Source organism: Vipera berus (assembly GCF_964194415.1).
Source record: "Vipera berus genome assembly, chromosome: W".
In the NCBI taxonomy this organism is placed as follows: Eukaryota; Metazoa; Chordata; class Lepidosauria; order Squamata; family Viperidae; genus Vipera; species Vipera berus.
This window is the reverse complement of record NC_138210.1, coordinates 71,897,838-71,917,680: the sequence shown is the minus strand read 5'-3', so window position 1 is coordinate 71,917,680 and position 19,843 is coordinate 71,897,838. Positions and strand designations below refer to the sequence as shown.

Here is a 19,843-nt window from a genome sequence, read left to right as displayed (position 1 = left end):
TCTCAATATCTCTCTCTCTCCTTCCCTCTCTCTCTCTCTCTCTGTCTCTCCCTCCCCCCCTCAATCTGTCTCTCTTTTCCTCCCTCCCTCCCCTCTCTCAAACTCTCTCAATCTCTGTCTCTCCCTCGCTCTCTCTCTCAATCTCTCTCTCCTTCCCTTTCTCTCAATCTCTCTCTCCTTCCCTCCCTTCCTCTTTCAATCTCTGTCTCTCCCTCCCTCTCTCTCTCAATCTCTCTCTCCTTCCCTTTCTCTCAATCTCTCTCTCCTTCCCTCCCTTCCTCTTTCAATCTCTGTCTCTCCCTCCCTCTCTCTCTCAATCTCTCTCTTCTTCCCTTTCTCTCAATCTCTCTCTCTCCTTCCTTCCCTCTCTCTCTCTCAATCTCTCTCTCCTTCCCTCCCTTCCTCTTTCAATCTCTGTCTCTCCCTCCCTCTCTCTCTCAATCTCTCTCTCTCTCCTTCCCTTTCTCTCAATCTCTCTCTCTCCTTCCTTCCCTCTCTCAATCTCTCTCTCCTTCCCTCCCTCCCCTCTCTCAATCGCTCTCAATCTCTGTCTCTATCCTTCCCTCCCTCCCTCTCTCAATCTCTCTCTCCCTCCCTCCCTCCCTTTCTCTCAATCTCTCTCTCCTTCCCTCCCTCTCTCTCCCTCTCTCTCTCAATTTCTCTTTCCCTCTCTCTCTCAATCTCTTTCTCTCTCCTTCCCTCCCTCCCTCTCTCAATCTCAGTCTCTCCCTCCCTTTCTCTCAATCTCTCTCTCTCCTTCCCTCCCTCTCCCTCTCCTTCCCTCCCCCTCTCTCTCTCAATCTTTGTCTCTCCCTCCCTCCCTCCCTCTCTCAATCTCTCTCTCCTTCCCTCTCTCTCAATCTGTCTCTCTCCTTCCCTCCTTCCCTCTCTCTCAATCTGTCTCTCTCTCCTTCCCTCCTTCCCTCTCTCTCAATCTCTGTCTCTCTCTCCTTCCCTCCCTCCCTCCCTGTCTCTCAATCTCTGTCTCCCTCCTTCCCTCCTTCCCTCCTTCCCTCTCTCAATCTCTCTCCCTCCCTCCGCTCTCTCTCTCTCCCTTTCAATCTCTCTCTTCCTCCTGCTCTCTCTCAATCTGTCTTTCTTCCTTCTCTCAATCTCTCTCTCTCAATCTCTCCCTCCCTCCCTCCCCCTCTCTCAACCTCTCTCTCTTTTTAAAGGGAGAAAAGGCAGACAGACCACCACCCCTCCCTTCCCTCCCCCCCCCCCCCGTCTTGGAGGAACAAAGACATGGGAAGCGAACGGGGTGGCTGGCTGGTTGGCTGCCTTGGCGGGGATCAAAGGCGCCGTGAAATGTAGTTTGCCCCCTTATAAGAGCTGTGAGACGAGAGAGGAAATAAGGGATGCAGCTTTAGACATGCTTAGCGGGGTGCCTGGAAAGAGAGAACCAGCCAGGAAAAAGGGCATCGGGGTTCGGATTATTTTGGGGCGGAGGGGGGTTAGGGGTGTTGCCAGTGAATTTTACACTCAGAAGGGGGGCGGGGGGGGGAGGAGAAAAGGAGAGGCCGGAAGTGGTCCCGAGCCTGGAGCGAAGCAGAAAGGAAGGAGTGGGGGGGGAGAAACATCCCACGGAAAGGAAAAAGGGGGCTTGGGGTGGCGACCTCTGCCAGAGCTGAGAACGACCACATGAGTCAACGCTCAGAGGATGCCAGGAATGAGGAATTTCGAAGAGGGGAGACAAAGCCGGGCCTTGTCTAGGGTCTTGGGAGGAGGGACTAGCAGCATGACACGACTTGGAAGGGGACCGTGGAGGTTTTCTAGTCCAGCTAGCGGCTCGGAGATGATGGAGAATTTGCCCCGGAGCAGCTTCCGATACCGAATTGGCGCCTTGTGGGCGAGAGGCCTTGTTGGCATTGTGTTACTTTCCCAGAGGATATTTTGGGGACTCTTGGGGGATGACACACACACACACACGGCGATCTTTTTTTAGGGTTTCCGCCAGGGACCCAGGTGGGTAGCTGGCTTGTTGGACGGGGGGGGGGGGGGAACAGAAGCTTTTTTTATACCCAACGTTGGCGAGAAATCTGGAGCACAAAACGGACGAATGAGGTCATTGTCACTCACACACACTCACACACACAAACACACAAATCCCAGGGGGGTTGCTGAAATCCTGCAAACCCCCCCCCCCAAACCGGGCTGTTCGAATCCTTCGTTTCCTCTGCATTTGTGTGGCTTAGCAAGAACGGTGGTTAAGTAGGTTTCGCCCCATTTTGCGACTTTTCTTGCCACTGTTGTGAGGCGAGTCATAGGTCCCTTCTTTCAGTGTCGTCGTAACTTTGAACGGTCACTAAGTAAACCGTTGTATGTTGAGGACTATCTATAGAGCAAGGTATCTTTTGAAGCCACGCTCTGTAAAATTGCTGCGTGCAAAATGTTTGCGGCAGATTTAGCTGGGAACTGAAACAGAAATTGAAAAAGAATAAGAGAGTTGGAGTTGGGACCTTGGAGGTCTTCTAGTCCAACCCCCCCCCCCTGCACATATCAGGAGACACCATACCATTCCAGACAACTGGCTGTCTAGTCTCTTTCTTTAAAAAACCTCCAGTGTTGGAGCACCCACAACTTCTAGTGGCAAGCTGTTCCACTGGTTAATTGTTCTCACATAGGAAATTCCTCCTTAGTCCCAGGTTGCTTTCTCTCCTGGATAAGTTTCCATCCGTTGCTTCTGGTCCTGCCTTCAGGTGCTTTGGGGAATAAGTGGACCCCCCCACTTCTCTGTGGCAGCCCCTCAAATATTGGAAGGCCGCTATCACGTCACCCCTAAGTCCTTCTTTTCACTAGACTAGACACAGCCAATTCCTGCAGCCGTTGTTCATATCTTTTTGGCAGTGCTTTTTTTGTAAAAGAAAAAGGTGCCGGAACTCACACATGTCATACAACCCACCTTGCCTACCCTACAAGGTTCCATCCAAAAAAGGTGCCGGAACGCCGTTCTGAGCGTTCTATGAGGAAAAAAAGCCCTGCTTTTTGGCCTCCAGCCAAATTATCTTTTGTTGCTCTCCTCTGCACTCTTTCCATAGGATCCCTTTTCCTCAGGAGTCTTCAACCCTGGGCCCTTTTGTGACTCGTGGACTTCAACTCCCAGAATTCCTCAGCCAGGTATGTTGGCTGAGGAATTCTGGGAGTTGAAGTCCACGAGTCACAAAAGGGCCAGGTTTGAAGACCCCTGCTTTTCCTAAAAAAACAAAACAAAAGATGTTTGGGCTTTTAATAAGCACCCACAGACTTACAGCTTACCACCGGCCTAAAAATAAAATAAAAAGTGGGCCTACGGATAAGTCGACGTTTGTGGCCTACGAAAACAGATTCTGCTTATCTGCTTGGATGTAATCCTCTCTTCCCCCCCCCCCCCCCACTTCCCCGGTCCCATCTAGAGGAGGCCAAGATTAAACTGATGGGCCTGCTTAAAATTCGGATAATTACAAATAAGTCTTGCCGGGAGAGGAAAGCCGTGTGGGCCAAGCCAGAAACCCAGAGACGTTTTGCCAACGGCTTGAAGCCATGGCAGGAATCTTTTAACAAGAATTGGCTGGGATCAAACCCCAAAGATTATCCCAGATAGCGTCCCGTCCCTGGCTTTTTTTCCCCCCCAAAGCCAAGGAAAAAAAGGATGGATGGGGGTGGGGGGGTTGCATCTGCTTTGAAATTCAGAAGCTTGCAGGTTTGGGGAGCTGGGCCTCTATTTAATTCACATTTTGGTTATCTGGCACCACCCACGCATTGCGAGAGAATGCTGCTAGCAAGGAATTTTTGGCAGTGCGCTTACATTTTACACACGCACACACACACAAACACACACATACACACACCGGGTGCCAGTCAAGGAAACCAGAGCACAGCTGAATAATCTGGATGGGATCCTGTTTGGATTTATGACCCTCTTTGACGGGTGGTTCTCCATTTACGACCGTGAGCGATGGATTTTTTTAAAAAAGTGACTTGCTATTGACGGGGCCCCCGTCCTTGAAGTTACAACTCTTTCTCTCTTTCTTTCTCTTTTTCTTCCTCTCCCTCTCTCTTTTTCTTTCTCTTTTTCACTCTCTTTCTCTTTCTCTCTTTCCTTCTCTTCTCTCTCTCTCTTTCACTCTTTTTTCTTTTTTTCCTCTCTTTTTCCTTTTCTCTCTCTCTCTTTCTCTCTCTCCTCCTATCTCTTTCTCTTTCTTTTTCCTTCTCTCTTCTCTCTTCTCTTTTTCCTTTCCTTTTCTCTTCTCTTTCTCTCTCTCGCTGTTTTTCCTTCTCTCTCTCTTTCTCTTTCTCACTCTCTTTCTCTCACCCTCTTTTTCTCTCTTTTTTCCTTCTCCTCTCTCTCGTTCTTTTTCTCTCTCACACACACTTACACCCACACACCCTGCGGGCACATGATCACATTTCAAGACTTGGCATCTGACTCCCATGTAGGACCAGTTGCTGTGCCCTGCAGTCATCTGACTGAGATTTGTGATGTTTTTTGCTGATTTTTTTTTTTGCAGACGAGGGCAGTTGAATATGCCAGATTCACTTAATGACCACACAATTAACTTACACTAAAGACCACAGCAACTTGCTGCACGATCATAAAATTGAGTCCTGGTCACATAGTGCCTTGACTTATGACCGCAATGATTTAGCACCGAAATTCCAGACAACATTATTAATTTGAAGAATATAAGTAGTCCTCGACTTAACGACCATAACAACCCCAAACGTGGGTTGTTAAGTGAGACAGTGGTTAGTTGAGTTCTGCCCCATTTTATGATCGTTCTCGCCACGGTTGTTAAGTGAATCACCGCATTGGGAACACGGTTGTTCAGTGAATCGGCTTCCCCACTGACTTTGCTTGTCAGAAGGTCGCTAAAGGGGATCCAGTGTTCCTCCGGGACCCTGAAACCGTCATAAGTACATGCCAGTTGCCAAGCATCTGGATGTTTATTGCATGAACATGCAGTGGTCCTAAGTCTGAAAAAGTTATAGGACACTTTTTTTTAACTGCCGTTGTAACTTCCAAATGACCACAAGTGACCGTGAGAGAGAGAAAGAGAGATGAGAGAGAGATAGAAAGAGAGAGATAGAGAAGAGAGAGAAAAGACAGAGAGAAGAGAGAGAGAAAAGAGACAGAAAGAGAGAGAGAGAAAGAGAAAAAAGAGAAAGAGAAGAGAGAGTGTATGAGAGAAAGAGAAAGAGAGTTGTAACTTCAAGGATGGGCCGCCAATAGCAAGTCCCTTTTTTTTGAAGTCCCATCATAAATTTGAATGCTCACAGTCGTAAGTCGAGAACCACCCGTAAAAGAGGGTCATAAGTCCAAACAGGGTCCCATCCAGATTATTTAGCCATGCTCAGGTTTCCCTGACTGGCAACCGGTCACAATTAAGCACAAATCTCCCTTCCCTTTTTGAACCTACTGCCAGTCAGGGGTTTAATTTAATTAATTAATTTTATATTTAAAAAAGGAAACAAGAGCTTGCTTTCTTTCTGCATGAAGCGGAACCTCCACCCGCAGTGGCAGTCTACCTTTGGTTAGCGGAAAGAGGAAAAAAAGCAGCGCTTTGCTGCCCTGGATGGGCCCAGGTGGGCCTGTAGAAGGCTTTTTGACAGGGAAATACGCAGATCCTTGGATTGGGAGAGATTAAATTTAATCCTCTGCCCGTCTGTTAATCCATTGCTGTTGACTTCCTGGATTCCAGCCACTGTCCGACAGACCCTTGGCGTCACCTACATTACGCAAGGAGAGGCTAATTGTGAGCCAGGAAAGAAAAAGGCTTCGGCCTACGCTACAGCTAGACCTCAACTTACAACGGATCGTTTAGTGACCGTTCAAAGTTACAACGACACTGAAAAATGTGACCTAGGACCGTTTCCCCACAGGGATGACCTTTGCAGCACCCCTCATGGGATTAAAACTCAGACTCATGGCAACCGATTCATGTTTATGACCATCGCTGTGTCCCGGGGTCATGCGATCACCTTTTGCCAACCTTCTGATCAGCAAAATCAATGGAGAAGCTGGGTTCACTTAATGACGCGGTTACTAACTTATCAACTGCAGTGATTCGCTTAACAGTTGTGGCAAAAAAGGTGGTGACACGGGGGAAACTCACTTAATAGCAGAAATTTTGGGCGGAATTGTGGCCATACGTCGAGGACTACCTGAGTTTTTCCCCAATCTCAGCCACTTTATGATGCGTCGACTTCAACTCCCAGAATCCCCCAGCCAGCATGGAATAGAATAGAATAGAATAGAATAGAATAGAATAGAATAGAATAGAATAGAATAGAATAGAATAGAATAGAATAGAATAGAATAGAATAGAATAATGGAGTCGGAAGGGACCTTGGAGGTCTTCTAGTCCAACCCCCCACTCAGGCAGGAAACCCATTTGGATTGTCCAATCTCTTAAAAGACTTTTCTGATCAATATTCAATAAAAGCTAGAACTTTTCCTTTTCAAGATTGATGGATAAACAGGTAGAAAAAAGGCAGAAAAGATTATTTCAGTATATAATTCCTGGGTGAGATTATTATATGTACAGAGATAAGAGAGATCTGACACTATCCACTATGGAGGCCTGGATGATGAAGTTGGCAGATTTTATTTTTCTTTTTCCAAATGGATAAACTGACTTTGTTGATCAGAGAAAAGGCAACATCTGCATCTATTGGTGCCAGGAAGCCTCTAATGGATTTTTGCATAACCATAAAAAGCAATAAACTTGCGATTGATGGGTTGATTGATTAAAGAGGAGAAATTTTTTAAAAAGTGTAACAATACAGGCAGTTCAGAACAGACCTGGAGTTTCACCCTGGGCCTTCCCTCCTCAGAGTCACCCAGTTTGGATAGGGTTGCCAAGAATGTGTGGTGAATCACCCTTGAGATTAAGAAAAGGGGGCAAAAAGAAGAAGAAAAAAATGACTTGGCTGTGTGAGTGTGTGTGTGTGTGTGTAATGATGCATCAGCAGCGATAGATAATCACGGGTGTGGATGGAAACCAGCATTTTCCAAAGCCAGGTGGAGGGGCAAATATGAAGAGGGGGCCAGACAGAGTGTCCAGAAAGAAACCTGTCTGCCTTTTCTCTATAATTTTCTTTAAAAAGTTTTTCAACAAGACGATAAAAACTAGGACAACCTAAAATCTAAATAAAAAATAAAATAAAATAAAATAAAATGAAGGAAGGAAGGAAGGAAGGAAGGAAGGAAGGAAGGAAGGAAGGAAGGAAAAAAGAAAAAGAGGGTAAGAAAGGAAAGAAAGTTGAAGAAAAAGAGAAAAGAAAGAGAAAAGTTACCAAGTGGTAGCTTCCAGGATCTTTCAAAGTGTGTGTGTGTGTGTGTGTGTGTGTGTGTGTGTGTGTGTGTGTGTGTGTGTGTGTATGTATAAAGGTAAAGGTTCCCCCGCACATGCGTGCTAGTCGTTTCCGACTCTAGGGGCCGGTGCTCGTCTCCGTTTCAAAGCCGAAGAGCCAGCCAGACATCCGAGGACGTCTCCGTGGTCGTGTGGCCGGCATGACTAGACGCCAAAGGCGCACGGAACGCTGTTACCTTCCCACCGGAGTGGTCCCTATTTTTCTACTTGCATTTTTTACGTGCTTTCGAACTGCTAGGTTCTAACCCACTGAGCCACCACATCCCTTGGGGCAACTCTAGAATGTTCCGTTTTGCCCACAGGATGGCAAGGTCCAGAAGGGCTGCGTCGCATTCCCGCCAAACTGCCGACCTTCTGATCGACAAGCTCAGGGTCCTAACCCACTGAGCCAACGTGTCCCTGTTATATATATGTATATGTATGTGTATGTATATGTACATAGGGACGCGGTGGCTCAGTGGGTTAGAACGCTGAGCTTGTCAATCAGAAGGTCGGCAGTTTGGCGGGTCAAATCCCCAGTGCCACGTAACAGAGTGAGCGCCTGTTACTCGTCCCAGCTTCTGCCAACCTAGCAGTTCAAAAGCACATAAAAATGCAAGTAGGAAAATAGGGACCACTACGGTGGGAAGGTAACAGCGTTCCGTGCGCCTTTGGCGTCTAGTCATGCCAGCCACATGACCACGGAGACGTCCTCGGACAAGCGCTGGCTCTTCGGCTTTGAAATGGAGATGAGCACCGGCCCCTAGAGTCGGAAACGACTAGCACTCATGTGCGGGGGAGCCTTTACATTTACCTGTATATATGTATATATGTGTGTGTGTAATCTCTCTCTGTCTAAAATTACAACATAGATGTAGTCCTTTACTTATGAACACAACTGAACCACAAATTTCTGTTGCTAAGTGAGATGGTCGTTAAGTGAGTTTTGTCCCATTTTACGACCTCTCTTGCCACTGTTCAGTGAATCATTGTAGTTCTTACATTAGGAACATGGTTGTTAAATGAATCTGGCTTCTCCGTTGACTTTGCTTGTCAGAGGGGATCATGTGATCCCAGGACACTGCAACCGTCATAAGTACACACCAGTTTCCAAGCATCTGAATTTGGATCCCATGACCGTGGAAATCCTGAAATGAACATAAGTGTGAAAAACAGTCATGTCACTTTTTTCAGTGCTGTTGTACCTATTGAATATTGATCTTAAAAAAATTTAAGAAGAGATTGGACAACCCAAATGGGTTTCCTGCAAGAGTGGGGGGTTGGACCAGAAGACCTTCAAGGTCCCTTCCAACTCCATTATTCTATTCTATTCTATTCTATTCTATTCTATTCTATTCTATTCTATTCTATTCTATTCTAGTCTAGTCTAGTCTAGTCTAGTCTAGTCTAGTCTAGTCTAGTCTAGTCTAGTCTAGTCTAGTCTAGTCTAGTCTAGTCTAGTCCAATCAAATCCAGTCCAATCCAATCCATTTTATTCTATTCTATTCTTCTATTCTATTCTATTCTATTCTATTCTATTCTATTCTATTCTATTCTAGTCTAGTCTAGTCTAGTCTAGTCTAGTCTAGTCTAGTCCAATCAAATCCAGTCCAATCCAATCCATTTTATTCTATTCTATTCTTCTATTCTATTCTATTCTATTCTATTCTATTCTATTCTATTCTATTCTATTCTATTCTATTCTATTCTATTCTAGTCTAGTCTAGTCTTGTCTAGTCTAGTCTAGTCTAGTCTAGTCTAGTCTAGTCTAGTCCAATCAAATCCAGTCCAATCCAATCCATTTTATTCTATTCTATTCCACTATTCTATTCTATTCTATTCTATTCTATTCTATTCTATTCTATTCTATTCTATTCTATTCTATTCTATTCTATTCTATTCTATTCTATTCTATTCTATTCTATTCTATTCTATTCTATTCCAATCCAATCCAATCCAATCCAATCCAATCCATTTTATTCTATTATATTATTCTCTTCTACTCTACTCTACTCTACTCTACTCTACTCTACTCTACTCTACTCTACTCTGTTCTATTCTATTCTATTCTATTCCTATTCTATTCTATTCTGTTCTGTTCTGTTCTGTTCTGTTCTATTCCATTCCATTCCATTCCATTCCATTCCATTCCATTATAATTTATTTATTTATTTATTTATTAGTTTTTATAAACCGCCCTTCTCCCGAGGGACTCGGGGCGGTGTACAGACGAAGGAATGTATACAGATTGAACAATAAATAATAAGAAACACTAATGAAAACAAACTGGGACCCCAATTAACGCTATCATGCCAGGCCAGACTGCTGGAACAGGAAAGTTTTTAAGTCGCGACGGAAGGTACGGAGGTCAGGGGCCATCCGGATTTCGGTTGGTAAGCTGTTCCAGAGGGCTGGCGCACCTACTGAGAATGCCCTCCCCCTGGGGGCCACCAGCCGACATTCCTTGAGCGGTGGCACCCTGAGGAGGCCCTCTCTGTGGTTCTATTCTGTGCCAACCTAGCAGTTCGAAAGCACGTAAAAATGCAAGTAGAAAAATAGGGACCACTCCGGTGGGAAGGTAACAGCGTTCCGTGCGCCTTTGGCATCTAGTCATGCCGGCCACATGACCACGGAGACGTCCTCGGACAAGCGCCGGCTCTTCGGCTTTGAAACAGAGATGAGCACCGGCCCCTAGAGTCGGAAACGACTAGCACGCATGTGCGGGGGAACCTTTACCTTTACCTTTTTATTTACTATCCTAGTACGACTTCCTTGTGCGTCCAATCACACTTGGCCAATAAAGAAGAAAAAAAGAAAAGAGAGAAAGGAAAGAAAGAAAAAAGAGAAAGAAAGAAAAAGAGAAAACGAATTTCAGTTCTTTGTAGGAGTTCCTTATCAGAGTAAACTTAATTTGGGGTCAATCACTGATTAAAGAGGGGTTAAGAGGTGATACCTTTCGTAGCTGGAGAGCTAAATGAAGTCCTGCTTTTCTAATCTGGCCCTTGCACTACAAAATAATTTTGGTTTGTCCGCAAGTAGTTCCCGATTTACGACCGTAATTGAATCTACAATTTGGGTCGTACATCATGACAGCCATCAAGCAGACCCCCAGGTGACACTGACCAATTTTATGACCCTTTATTTGTGATGGTACTGATTATTGGCTATGCAGGGATGGGTTTTTTGTTTTTTAGGGGTTTTTTTTGCAAAATGTCCTAAATGACAGGTTGGGACTGGGTGACACACTGCAAATGGCCGTAACTGTGGGACATTTGCCAGGAACTCAAAATATGGTCACGTGACTGCTGGAAGGAGTGTGTGTGTGTGTGTGTGTGTGTGTGTGTGTAGAACCATTAAAATCCATTAAAACTCTGAACCTCAAATCCAGTTCGTAAGTAGCTTTCCCAGGGTCCGTCGTAACTTGAAACGGTCGCTAAGCAGCCAGTCCTAAATCAAGGACTTAACTAAATTTGCTTCTACAGTACTCAATTTCGATATCCTTGAGTCTGCTCTTTGATTGGCTTTGAGTTTGAATTTCTTCATGCTCCTGTTTTTCATTTTCCCACCAGGCCTGGCTGCAGCAATATGGGTATTTGCCCCCGGGCAACCTTCGCACCCACACCCAGCGTTCTCCCCAGTCGGTGTCAAACGCAATTGCTGCCATGCAACGCTTCTACGGACTTCGGGTGACGGGCTCAGCCGACGCGGAGACTATGAAGTGAGTGACCTTGTTTTTCTCTCCTGCAGCGGCAAAGTCATTCACCTTTCACCAGCTGCTCTTCTTACAGAATTTATTTTTTGAACTCTGGAAAGAAAACAAAACAAATCCCAATGAATTGGGATATTGTTAATGATAGCTTGCCTACGGTGTGTGTGTGTGTGTGTGTGTGTGTGTGTGTGTGTGTGTGTGTGTGTGCAGGAGAAGGGAAGACCCCCCAAATTGCATGATCTTGTAGATGTGGCTGTAGGCCTTGACCAAAATCAGGATATTTATCTTTCCCTCTTACTGGATGCTAATTATTTTCCTCTGTGTGTTCAGTAGAGAGAGGAAAGCATCTTTGGGATTGTCAAAACGCCCCCCCCCCATTGCAACTGGCAACTTAAGGGCATTGACTTTTAAGTCAGGTGACCAAGAATGAGTTACCAATAAAGGAGAATTATTTGTAGCTTAGTCAAGGCTATGGTCTTCCCAGTTGCAATGTATGGCAATGAAAGTTGGACCATAAGAAAGGCTGAGCGCCAAAGAATCGAGGCCTTTGAACTCTGGTGCTGGAGAAGACTCCTGCGAGTCCCTTGGACTGCAAGGCGATCAAACCGGTCAGTCCTAGAGGAGATCAACCCTGACTGCTCTTTAGAAGGCCAGATCCTGAAGCTAAAACTCAAATCCTTTGGCCACCTAATGAGAAGGAAGGACTCACTGGAGAAGAGCCTAACGCTGGGAAAGGTTGAGGGCAATAGAAGAAGGGGACGACGGAGAATGAGGTGGCTGGATGGAGTCCCTGAAGCAGGAGGCGTGAGCCTAAATGGACTCCAGAAGATGGTAGAGGACAGGAAGGCCTGGAGGAACGTTGTCCATGGAGTTGCGATGGGTCAAACACAACTTTGCAACTAACAACAACAACATCCTCCTCAAGACTGCCCCCCCCCCCAATTCCACCCTCACCGCTAAGGTCATCATTCCGAGAGGTCCAAGGTTCGTTGTCCATAGGGTCGCGATGGGTCGGACATGACTTCGCAGCTAACAACAACAATTTGTAGCTTGGGGTTGAAATGGGGGGGGGTCCTTGGTGCTCTCTAAGCTTGGCTGGTTTTTTGTAGACATTTCATGACCCAACTAGGGAATATCCTCAGTGCTAGAAAGGAGTGGGGTTTGCAGAGAGGAGGGGGAGGGGGAGGAGGAGGAGACGACATCTGACTTGATGGTCCTTGGTGCTTTCTGAGCTTGGTTGCTTTCTTGCAGATGTTTCATGACCCAAACTAGGGAATATCATCAGTGCTAGACGGGAATGGGATTTGTGGAGAGGAGGAGGAGGAGGAGGAAGTTGAAGAGAAGGAGGACTGTGAGGTCCTTGGTGCTCTCTGAGCTTGGTTGGTTTTTTGCAGACATTTTGTGACCCAACCAGGGAATATCATCAGTGCTAGAAGGGAGTGGGGTTTCTGGAGTGAAGCAAGAGGAGGAGGAGGAGGAAGAGGAGGAGGAAGAGGAGGAGGAGGAGGAGATGGGAAGGTTGGGGAGGACTGTGGGATCCTTGGAGTTCTCTGAGCTTGGTTGCTTTCTTGCAGAGATTTCATGACCCAACTAGGGAATATCATCAGTGCTAGACGGGAATGGGTTTTGTGGAGAGGAGGAGGAGGAGGAGGAGGAGGACAACGTCTACTGTGGGATCTTTGTTGCCCTCTAAACTTGGCTGCTTTCTTGCAGATGTTTCATGACCCAACTAGGGAACATCATCAGTGCTAGAAGGGAGTGGGGTTTGTGGAGAAGAGGAGGAAGAAGAAGAGCATGGGGTCCTTGGTGCTCTCCGAGCTTGGTGGTTTTCTTGCAGATGTCTCATGACCCAAACTAGGGAACATCAGTGCTCCTGATGATGTTCCCTAGCTTGTTAACTAGCATTAATGACGTTCCCTAGTTTGGGTCATGAAACGTCTGCAAGAAAACCACCAAGCTCAGAGAGCATCAAGCACCCCCTCAGGAATGAGTTAAGATGGCTGACTTTTGTTTTACTGGAGGCCCCAGAGAACAGAGGAGAACCTTCGGGAATCCGTGTGAATCGGAGAGCAAGGGATCCATTGTGGCTTAGATCCGATCTAGAGGAAGGCCCTTGCTGGAAAAACGGGGCACGAAAACCCAGAAATTGGCTTTTTTTCTAAGAAGTTCTCTAAGGCTTGCCACAAGGCTGGCAGTCAGCAGGAGACGTTATGAAACCACCTCGGATGATGATGTCACTTGGTGGGGGGGAAGAACAGGGCTGTGGTTGTGTGTCGATGGAGGGGAACCAGATGCGAAGCCCCAGCCTTGGCGAGTGGGCAGCGTGGCTACAGGGCATCCTGTGTTGGGGTGGCCCTTGGCAAGCCTACAAAGCAACTAGTGTCTGGTGAGGTTAGAGTTGACCAGTGGGACTCCATACCACAAGAACTTGGCAAAGGGGCAAAGCAGGGGGGAATTGGAAATAAATCTGGGAGCAGCTTCAGACAGGAGATGATGGCTTGAGATTAGTCAACACTGCGCTGGGGCGGGCCGAAGGGGTGACCGTCGCCGGGATTTTTTTTGGACCTAACTAAAAGTCATTCGGTCCCTTTTGGACAGGAGGAAAAACTTCCTTGCTGTAGGCCGTTGGGTCAGTGGCCATTTTGTTACTCAGACAATAAATAAATAAAAGAAGGAACATCTGGGATGAAGAGGAAGAATTCTTCTTTAGCGTTAGGTCGTGTTTTTCACTCTTAGCAATTTAAAGATGTCTGAGCTTCAACACCCAGACAAGTTAAGTTGACTGTGAATGATGGGTTAGGTTTTATCCAGCATGGCTGTTTTGTCTGTCTGTGTCATGGTTCCGACAAATGCAAATATCTTATCTATATCTCCATTTTGTGTGCTCTTTCTCAGTCTCTCTCTCCATTTTGCTATCCATCTCTCTCAGTATCTGTCTGTCTGTCTATCTATCATCTATCTATCTATCTATCTATCTATCTATCTATCTATCTATCTATCTATCTATCTATCTATCTATCTATCTATCTATCTATCATCATCTAATTTATCTTTCCAGTTTGGTTATCTATCTCTATTTTGATATCTGTATCTATTTCCATTTTTCTGTCAATCATCTACATTTTGCTATCTTTTTTGTCTCGTTGTTGTTGTTGTTGTTAGCTGCGAAGTCGTGTCCAACCCATCGCGACCCCATGGATAATGTTCCTCCGGGCCTTCCTGTCCTCTACCATCTTCTGGAGTCCATTTAAGCTCACGTCTACTGCTTCAGTGACTCCATCCAGCCACCTAGTTCTCTGTTTTTTGTCTCTACCTATCTTCATTTTTGTCTGTCTGTCTGTCTGTCTGTCTGTCTGTCTGTCTGTCTATCTATCTATCTATCTATCTATCTATCTATCTATCTATCTATCTATCTATCTATCTATCTCCATTTTGCTTATCTATCTCCACCTTTATCTCTATTTTCCTCTTTGTCTATTTCCATTTTTCTGTCCATCCATCCATCCCCTACATTTGCTATCTATTACTTTTCATCTCTCTCTAGCTGTCTTCATTTTTCTGTTTCTGTCATATATCTATCATCCATCCATCCATCCATCCATCCATCCATCCATCCATCCATCCATCCATCCCTGTCTGTCTGTCTGTCTGTCTGTCTGTCTGTCTGTCTATCTATCTATCTATCTATCTATCTATCTATCTATCTATCTATCTATCTATCTATCTATCTATCTATCTATCTCTATCTATCTATCTATCTATCTATCTATCTATCTATCTATCTATCTATCTATCTATCTATCTATCTATCTACCTATCTATCTATCCATCTATCCATTTTTCTCAAGTTTTTTCCAGAACAGGCAAATGCTGATAACATATACCACTTTTTCTTTAGAACCACCAATAGCACTTAAGACTTACATACCGTTTCACGGAGCTTTTACAACCCTCTCTAAGCGGTTTACAAAGTCGGCCTATTGCCACCCACCGCCGCCCCCCCTCCCCCCCAGAATGTAGGTCCTCATTTTACTGACTTTGGAAGGATGGAAGGCTGAGTCAACCTTGAGCCTGTGAGAATCGAACTGCAGGTTGAGGCTTATAGCTACCGTAGTAGTTTGGAAAAGATTCATTCGGGACTTGACTCTGTGGTTGTGTGTCTGTTTAGAAATGGTTAGGTCATTATTTATGTGGTTCTATTTGCGTGCATGGTACTTTAGGAGGAATGAGTGGTGTCAGTCCCCTGCAGGCTTTACAGTTTAGAAATAGATGCAGAATCAGTCAACAGTTCAGAAGAATAGAGAACGTTGCTATGTTTAACAATTTCTGGCATGTCAGGCTAAAAAAATATTCTAGGGTCAGAGAAAGGCAAAACCTGAAATTGGATTTAGGAGCTGCGGCAACAAAAGCAAGAATTCTTCAGGGTGGTGTACGATCAATGGAATCTATCCAGTATAAATTATGCATTTTTTTTCCATTGCTCTGAGTTCCTGAACTTAATTATAAAAATATAATTAAATAAAATAAAATAAACAAATCTATGCATTTTTCTTGGGAACAATATGGAAGTGATCCTTCCTTCCTTCCTTCCTTCCTTCCTTCCTTCCTTCCTTCCTTCCTTCCTTCCTTCCTTCCTTCCTTCCTTCCTCTCTTTCTTTCTGCAAACATTGACACACCTTTCTTTCTTTCTTTCTTTCTTTCTTTCTTTCTTTCTTTCTTTCTTTCTTTCTTTCTTTCTTTCCTTTCTTTCTTTCTTTCTTTCTTTCTTTCTGCAAACATTAACACGCTCTCTTTCTTTCTTTCTTTCTTTCTCCTCTTCCTCCTACTCCTCTTCCTCTCATCTCCCGCCTCCCCTCCTTCTATCTTAAACTGCTCTCCACTACAGACCTACCCCCCCCACGCCCAAAATCTATTCCACGGCCCACCATCTCAATTATTGGCTTAGGGAAGGACAGTCACATTTGTGCAGCTAAAACTCAGGTTTCGGTGTGCCCCTGGAAATACAGAGTATTTCCCACTTCTTAATTTAGGCCAAAGCATCCATTAAGCCTTCCTTAAGCTTTCTGGTGAGTTAAGAATTAATCAGAGTTTGTGTTCGAGAGTCATCGTGACTCTGATGGTTTTCCCTGACTTCCGATAATGGGAGGGGTCTTCCGAGATGGTTTTTGTTCAGCTTGCCCAGGTGACTTTCAGTCTTGCGGATCTACCTGGCTGCTTTCCCGAATTCCATCTGGGTGTGACCCTGTTTATTTATTCATCTGCATCTCGCCTTTATTATTTTTTTTGCAAATAACACATGTCCAAACACTTCATTTTCCTCCTATTCCTCCTAAGGGATGGGTTGGGTTGAGAGAGGGGGACTGGCCCATAGTCACCCTGCTGGCTTTCGTGGCTAAGGAGAGACTAGAACTCACCGTCTCCTGGTGATTGGCCTAAAGTCACCCAGACGGCGTTTGGATCTAGGGGGAGACTAGAACTCACCGCCTCCTGGTGATTGGCCTGAAGTCACCCAGACGGCGTTTGTATCTAAGGTGAGACTAGAACTCACCGTCTCCCGGTGATTGGCCTGAAGTCACCCAGCTGGCATTTGTATCTAAGGAGAGACTAGAACTCACCGTCTCCTGGTGATTGGCCCAAAGTCACCCACCTGGCTTTCATGCCTGAGGTGGGACTAGAACTCACCATCTCCTGGTGATTGGCCTGAAGTCACCCAGACGGCGTTTGTGTCTAAGGTGAGACTAGAACTCACCGTCTCCTGGTGATTGGCCCAAAGTCACCCACCTGGCTTCTAGAACACACTGTCTCCTGGTGATTGGCCCAAAGTGACCCATCTGGCTTTCATGCCTAGGGTGGGACTAGAACTCACAGTCTCCCATTTTCTAGCTTGGTGCCTTAACCACTAGACCAAACTGCCCTCCCTTGCCTTCACGAACTCAGCCCTGATTGCCTAAGTACTGCCATCAAATAAGCCGCCTCTATTTGCCCCCTTCTGAACGGGAGGGGACGGCCACACTTTCTGCCCTCTCTTAAGTGGGGAAATAGATTACTTTTCAGCAGTTGTGAGCTGAAATTTCTCTGAAGGGTGCAAAAGAGCATCCGGGAACCAAGAATCCACTTCTTGCAAACTTCTAATTTTCTGTGCGTTGTTTTCTTCTTCTTCTAGGGCTATGAAGAGGCCTCGTTGTGGTGTCCCAGATAAATTTGGAGCAGAAATTAAAGCCAACGTGAGGCGCCGGCGCTACGCGATTCAGGGTTTCAAGTGGCAGCAAATGGATCTTACCTTCTGGTAAGTTGGAAGCTGCTGTTATTTTTGTTAAATTTTGGATAAGGGGCAAAGAGAAGAAGAAGCTAGAGAACAGGGCATGGAATGAGAGTTAATTTGAAATCTTGTCGCTCCGTAGATTTCAGTTCTTTCCTGTCCCAAACATCAGGGTGGCTTTTAACATATTTTGGCACAAACATGAGGACTAGAAGCCTTAAAATAGAAAACAATCAGTGTTTCTTGCTGGCTGGGGAATTGTGGGAGTTGAACTCCACCCACCTTAAAATTGTTGAGGTTGGATTTCCTGGATGGGGAATTCTGGGAGTTGAAGTCCACCCATCTTAAAGCTGCTAAGGCTGGGCTTCCTGGCTAGGGAATTCTGGGTGTTGAAGTCCACCCATCTTAAAGTTGCCAAGGTTGGACTTCCTGTCTGGGGAATTCTGGGAGTTGAAGTCCACCCATCTTAAACTGAAACACTGCACTAGATCTTACAAGTCCAGATTCTCAGTTTTCCCATAAGATTTCTTGTACCTTCCTCATTAACTTTTGGAGATGTTAAAAGCGACGATCAAAGATATCAAAAGAAGATGGAGTATCAATTAATAAGGCTGAGAATGGAGGCATTGGGACGTTTGAAAAATTGAGGCTGGGGGCAAAAAGTGAGTCGGTTAATGCAACAAACACATCAAAGCAGCTTTGCTAGCCTGAGGTTCTTCAGCTGTGGTGCAACTACAACCTCAAAAGAATGAATTTCTACCCTGAGCAGGGGGTTAGACTAGATGATCTCTAAAACCCCTTCCACCCTTCCTTTCTATGAATTTATGGAATGCTAGTTGGCAATTCTGGCAGCTGAAGTCCTGAGATAGATAGATAACATTAGGGTGGAGGACACAATGCTGTGTGTTATGAAGGATCCTAGCAGTAGACAAGTTGTCTTTCCATTAAAGAAACAAAATGGCTGTTGTGTGGAGGAAACCCAGTTTGTACATCCTGGTTAGGGATGTAAGACTGTGGGATGTACTCAGCCCTGGCTCTAGGACCTCATTTTTTGCCTCTATTGCAGCATCCAGAACTACACACCCAAGGTTGGCGAGCAAGCCACCTTTGCCGCTATCCGACGGGCCTTCCGTGTCTGGCAGTCGGTCACGCCGTTGCGTTTCCGTGAGGTGCCTTACGCGGCTGTGCGGGACGGCCGTGAAACACAGGCGGACATCATGATCTTCTTTGCCGATGGCTTCCATGGAGATAGCACCCCGTTTGACGGCGAAGGTGGCTTCCTGGCTCATGCCTACTTCCCGGGGCCCCACATCGGTGGCGACACTCACTTCGATGCGGCCGAACCTTGGACCTCTCGGAATGATGACCTTAGCGGTGAGGGTGGAATTGGGGGGGGCAGTCTTGAGGAGGATGTTGTTGTTGTTAGTTGCAAAGTTCTGTTCAACCCATCGCAACTCCATGGACAACGTTCCTCCAGGCCTTCCTGTCCTCTACCATCTTCTGGAGTCCATTTAGGCTCACGCCTACTGCTTCAGTGACTCCATCCAGCCACCTCATTCTCTGTCGTCCCCTTCTTCTATTGCCCTCAATCTTTCCCAGCATTAGGCTCTTCTCCAGTGAGTCCTTCCTTCTCATTAGGTGGCCAAAGTATTTGAGTTTCCACTTCAGGATCTGGCCTTCTAAAGAGCAGTCAGGGTGGATCTCCTCTAGGACTGACCGGTTTGATTGCCTTGCAGTCCAAGGGACTCGCAGGAGTCTTCTCCAGCACCATAGTTCAAAGGCCTCAATTCTTTGGCGCTCAGCCTTTCTTATGGTCCACCTTTCACAGCCATACATTGCAACTGGGAAGACCATAGCCTTGACTATACGGATGTTAAGGAGGATGTTAAGAGGTCCTAATACCTCACGGGAAGTATTAGTACCGCTTTAGTAAGGCCACACCGGGAATCCTGCATCCGGCTTTGGTCACCATATTGCAAAACAGATGTTGAGACTTTAGAAATAGTGCAGAGAAGAGCAGCTAAGATGATAAAAGGCCTGGAGACTAAAACATAGGCAGAATGGTTGCAGAATTTGAGAGTGGCTGGTCTGGAGAAATGAAGGACTGGGGGTTGGGGACATGATAGCGGGTCTTCCAGGATTTGAGGGGCTGCCACAAGGAGAGGGGTGGGGTGGGGTGTCAGTTTATTTCCCAAAGCACCAGAAGGCAGGCCAAGAAGCAATGGATGGGAACTAATCAAGGAGAGGAGCACCCTGGGATTACGGAGAAACTTCCTAACAGTGAGGACAATTAACTTGCCTCCGGAAGTTGTAGTTGCTTCCGTCACTGGAGGCTTTTAAGAAGAGACTGGACAACCACTTGTCTGAAATGGTAGAGGTTCTCCTGCTTGAGCAGGGGGCTGGACTGGAAGACCTCCAAGGTCCCTTCCAGCTCCACTCTCTATTCTATTCTAGGTGGTTTCCTCCCTTGGGGGAACCTGGAAGCCAGAGAGACTATGCAGATGACTCACAGATGGTGATCCATCCGTGGTTAATCCCATCCCC

General features: G+C 46.0%; 1 protein-coding gene across 1 annotated transcript in view; it reads left to right on the top strand.

The window, feature by feature from the left end:
• LOC308676673 (matrix metalloproteinase-14-like) overlaps positions 1 to 19,843 on the top strand; it is a 39,852-nt gene that overhangs the window by 4,081 nt on the left and 15,928 nt on the right. Inside the window, exons 2-4 of the mRNA XM_081342660.1 lie at positions 10,901 to 11,049; positions 17,204 to 17,326; positions 18,366 to 18,673. Coding sequence (XP_081198786.1) covers positions 10,901 to 11,049; positions 17,204 to 17,326; positions 18,366 to 18,673 — 580 coding nt within the window. The remainder of the gene's footprint in view (positions 1 to 10,900; positions 11,050 to 17,203; positions 17,327 to 18,365; positions 18,674 to 19,843) is intronic.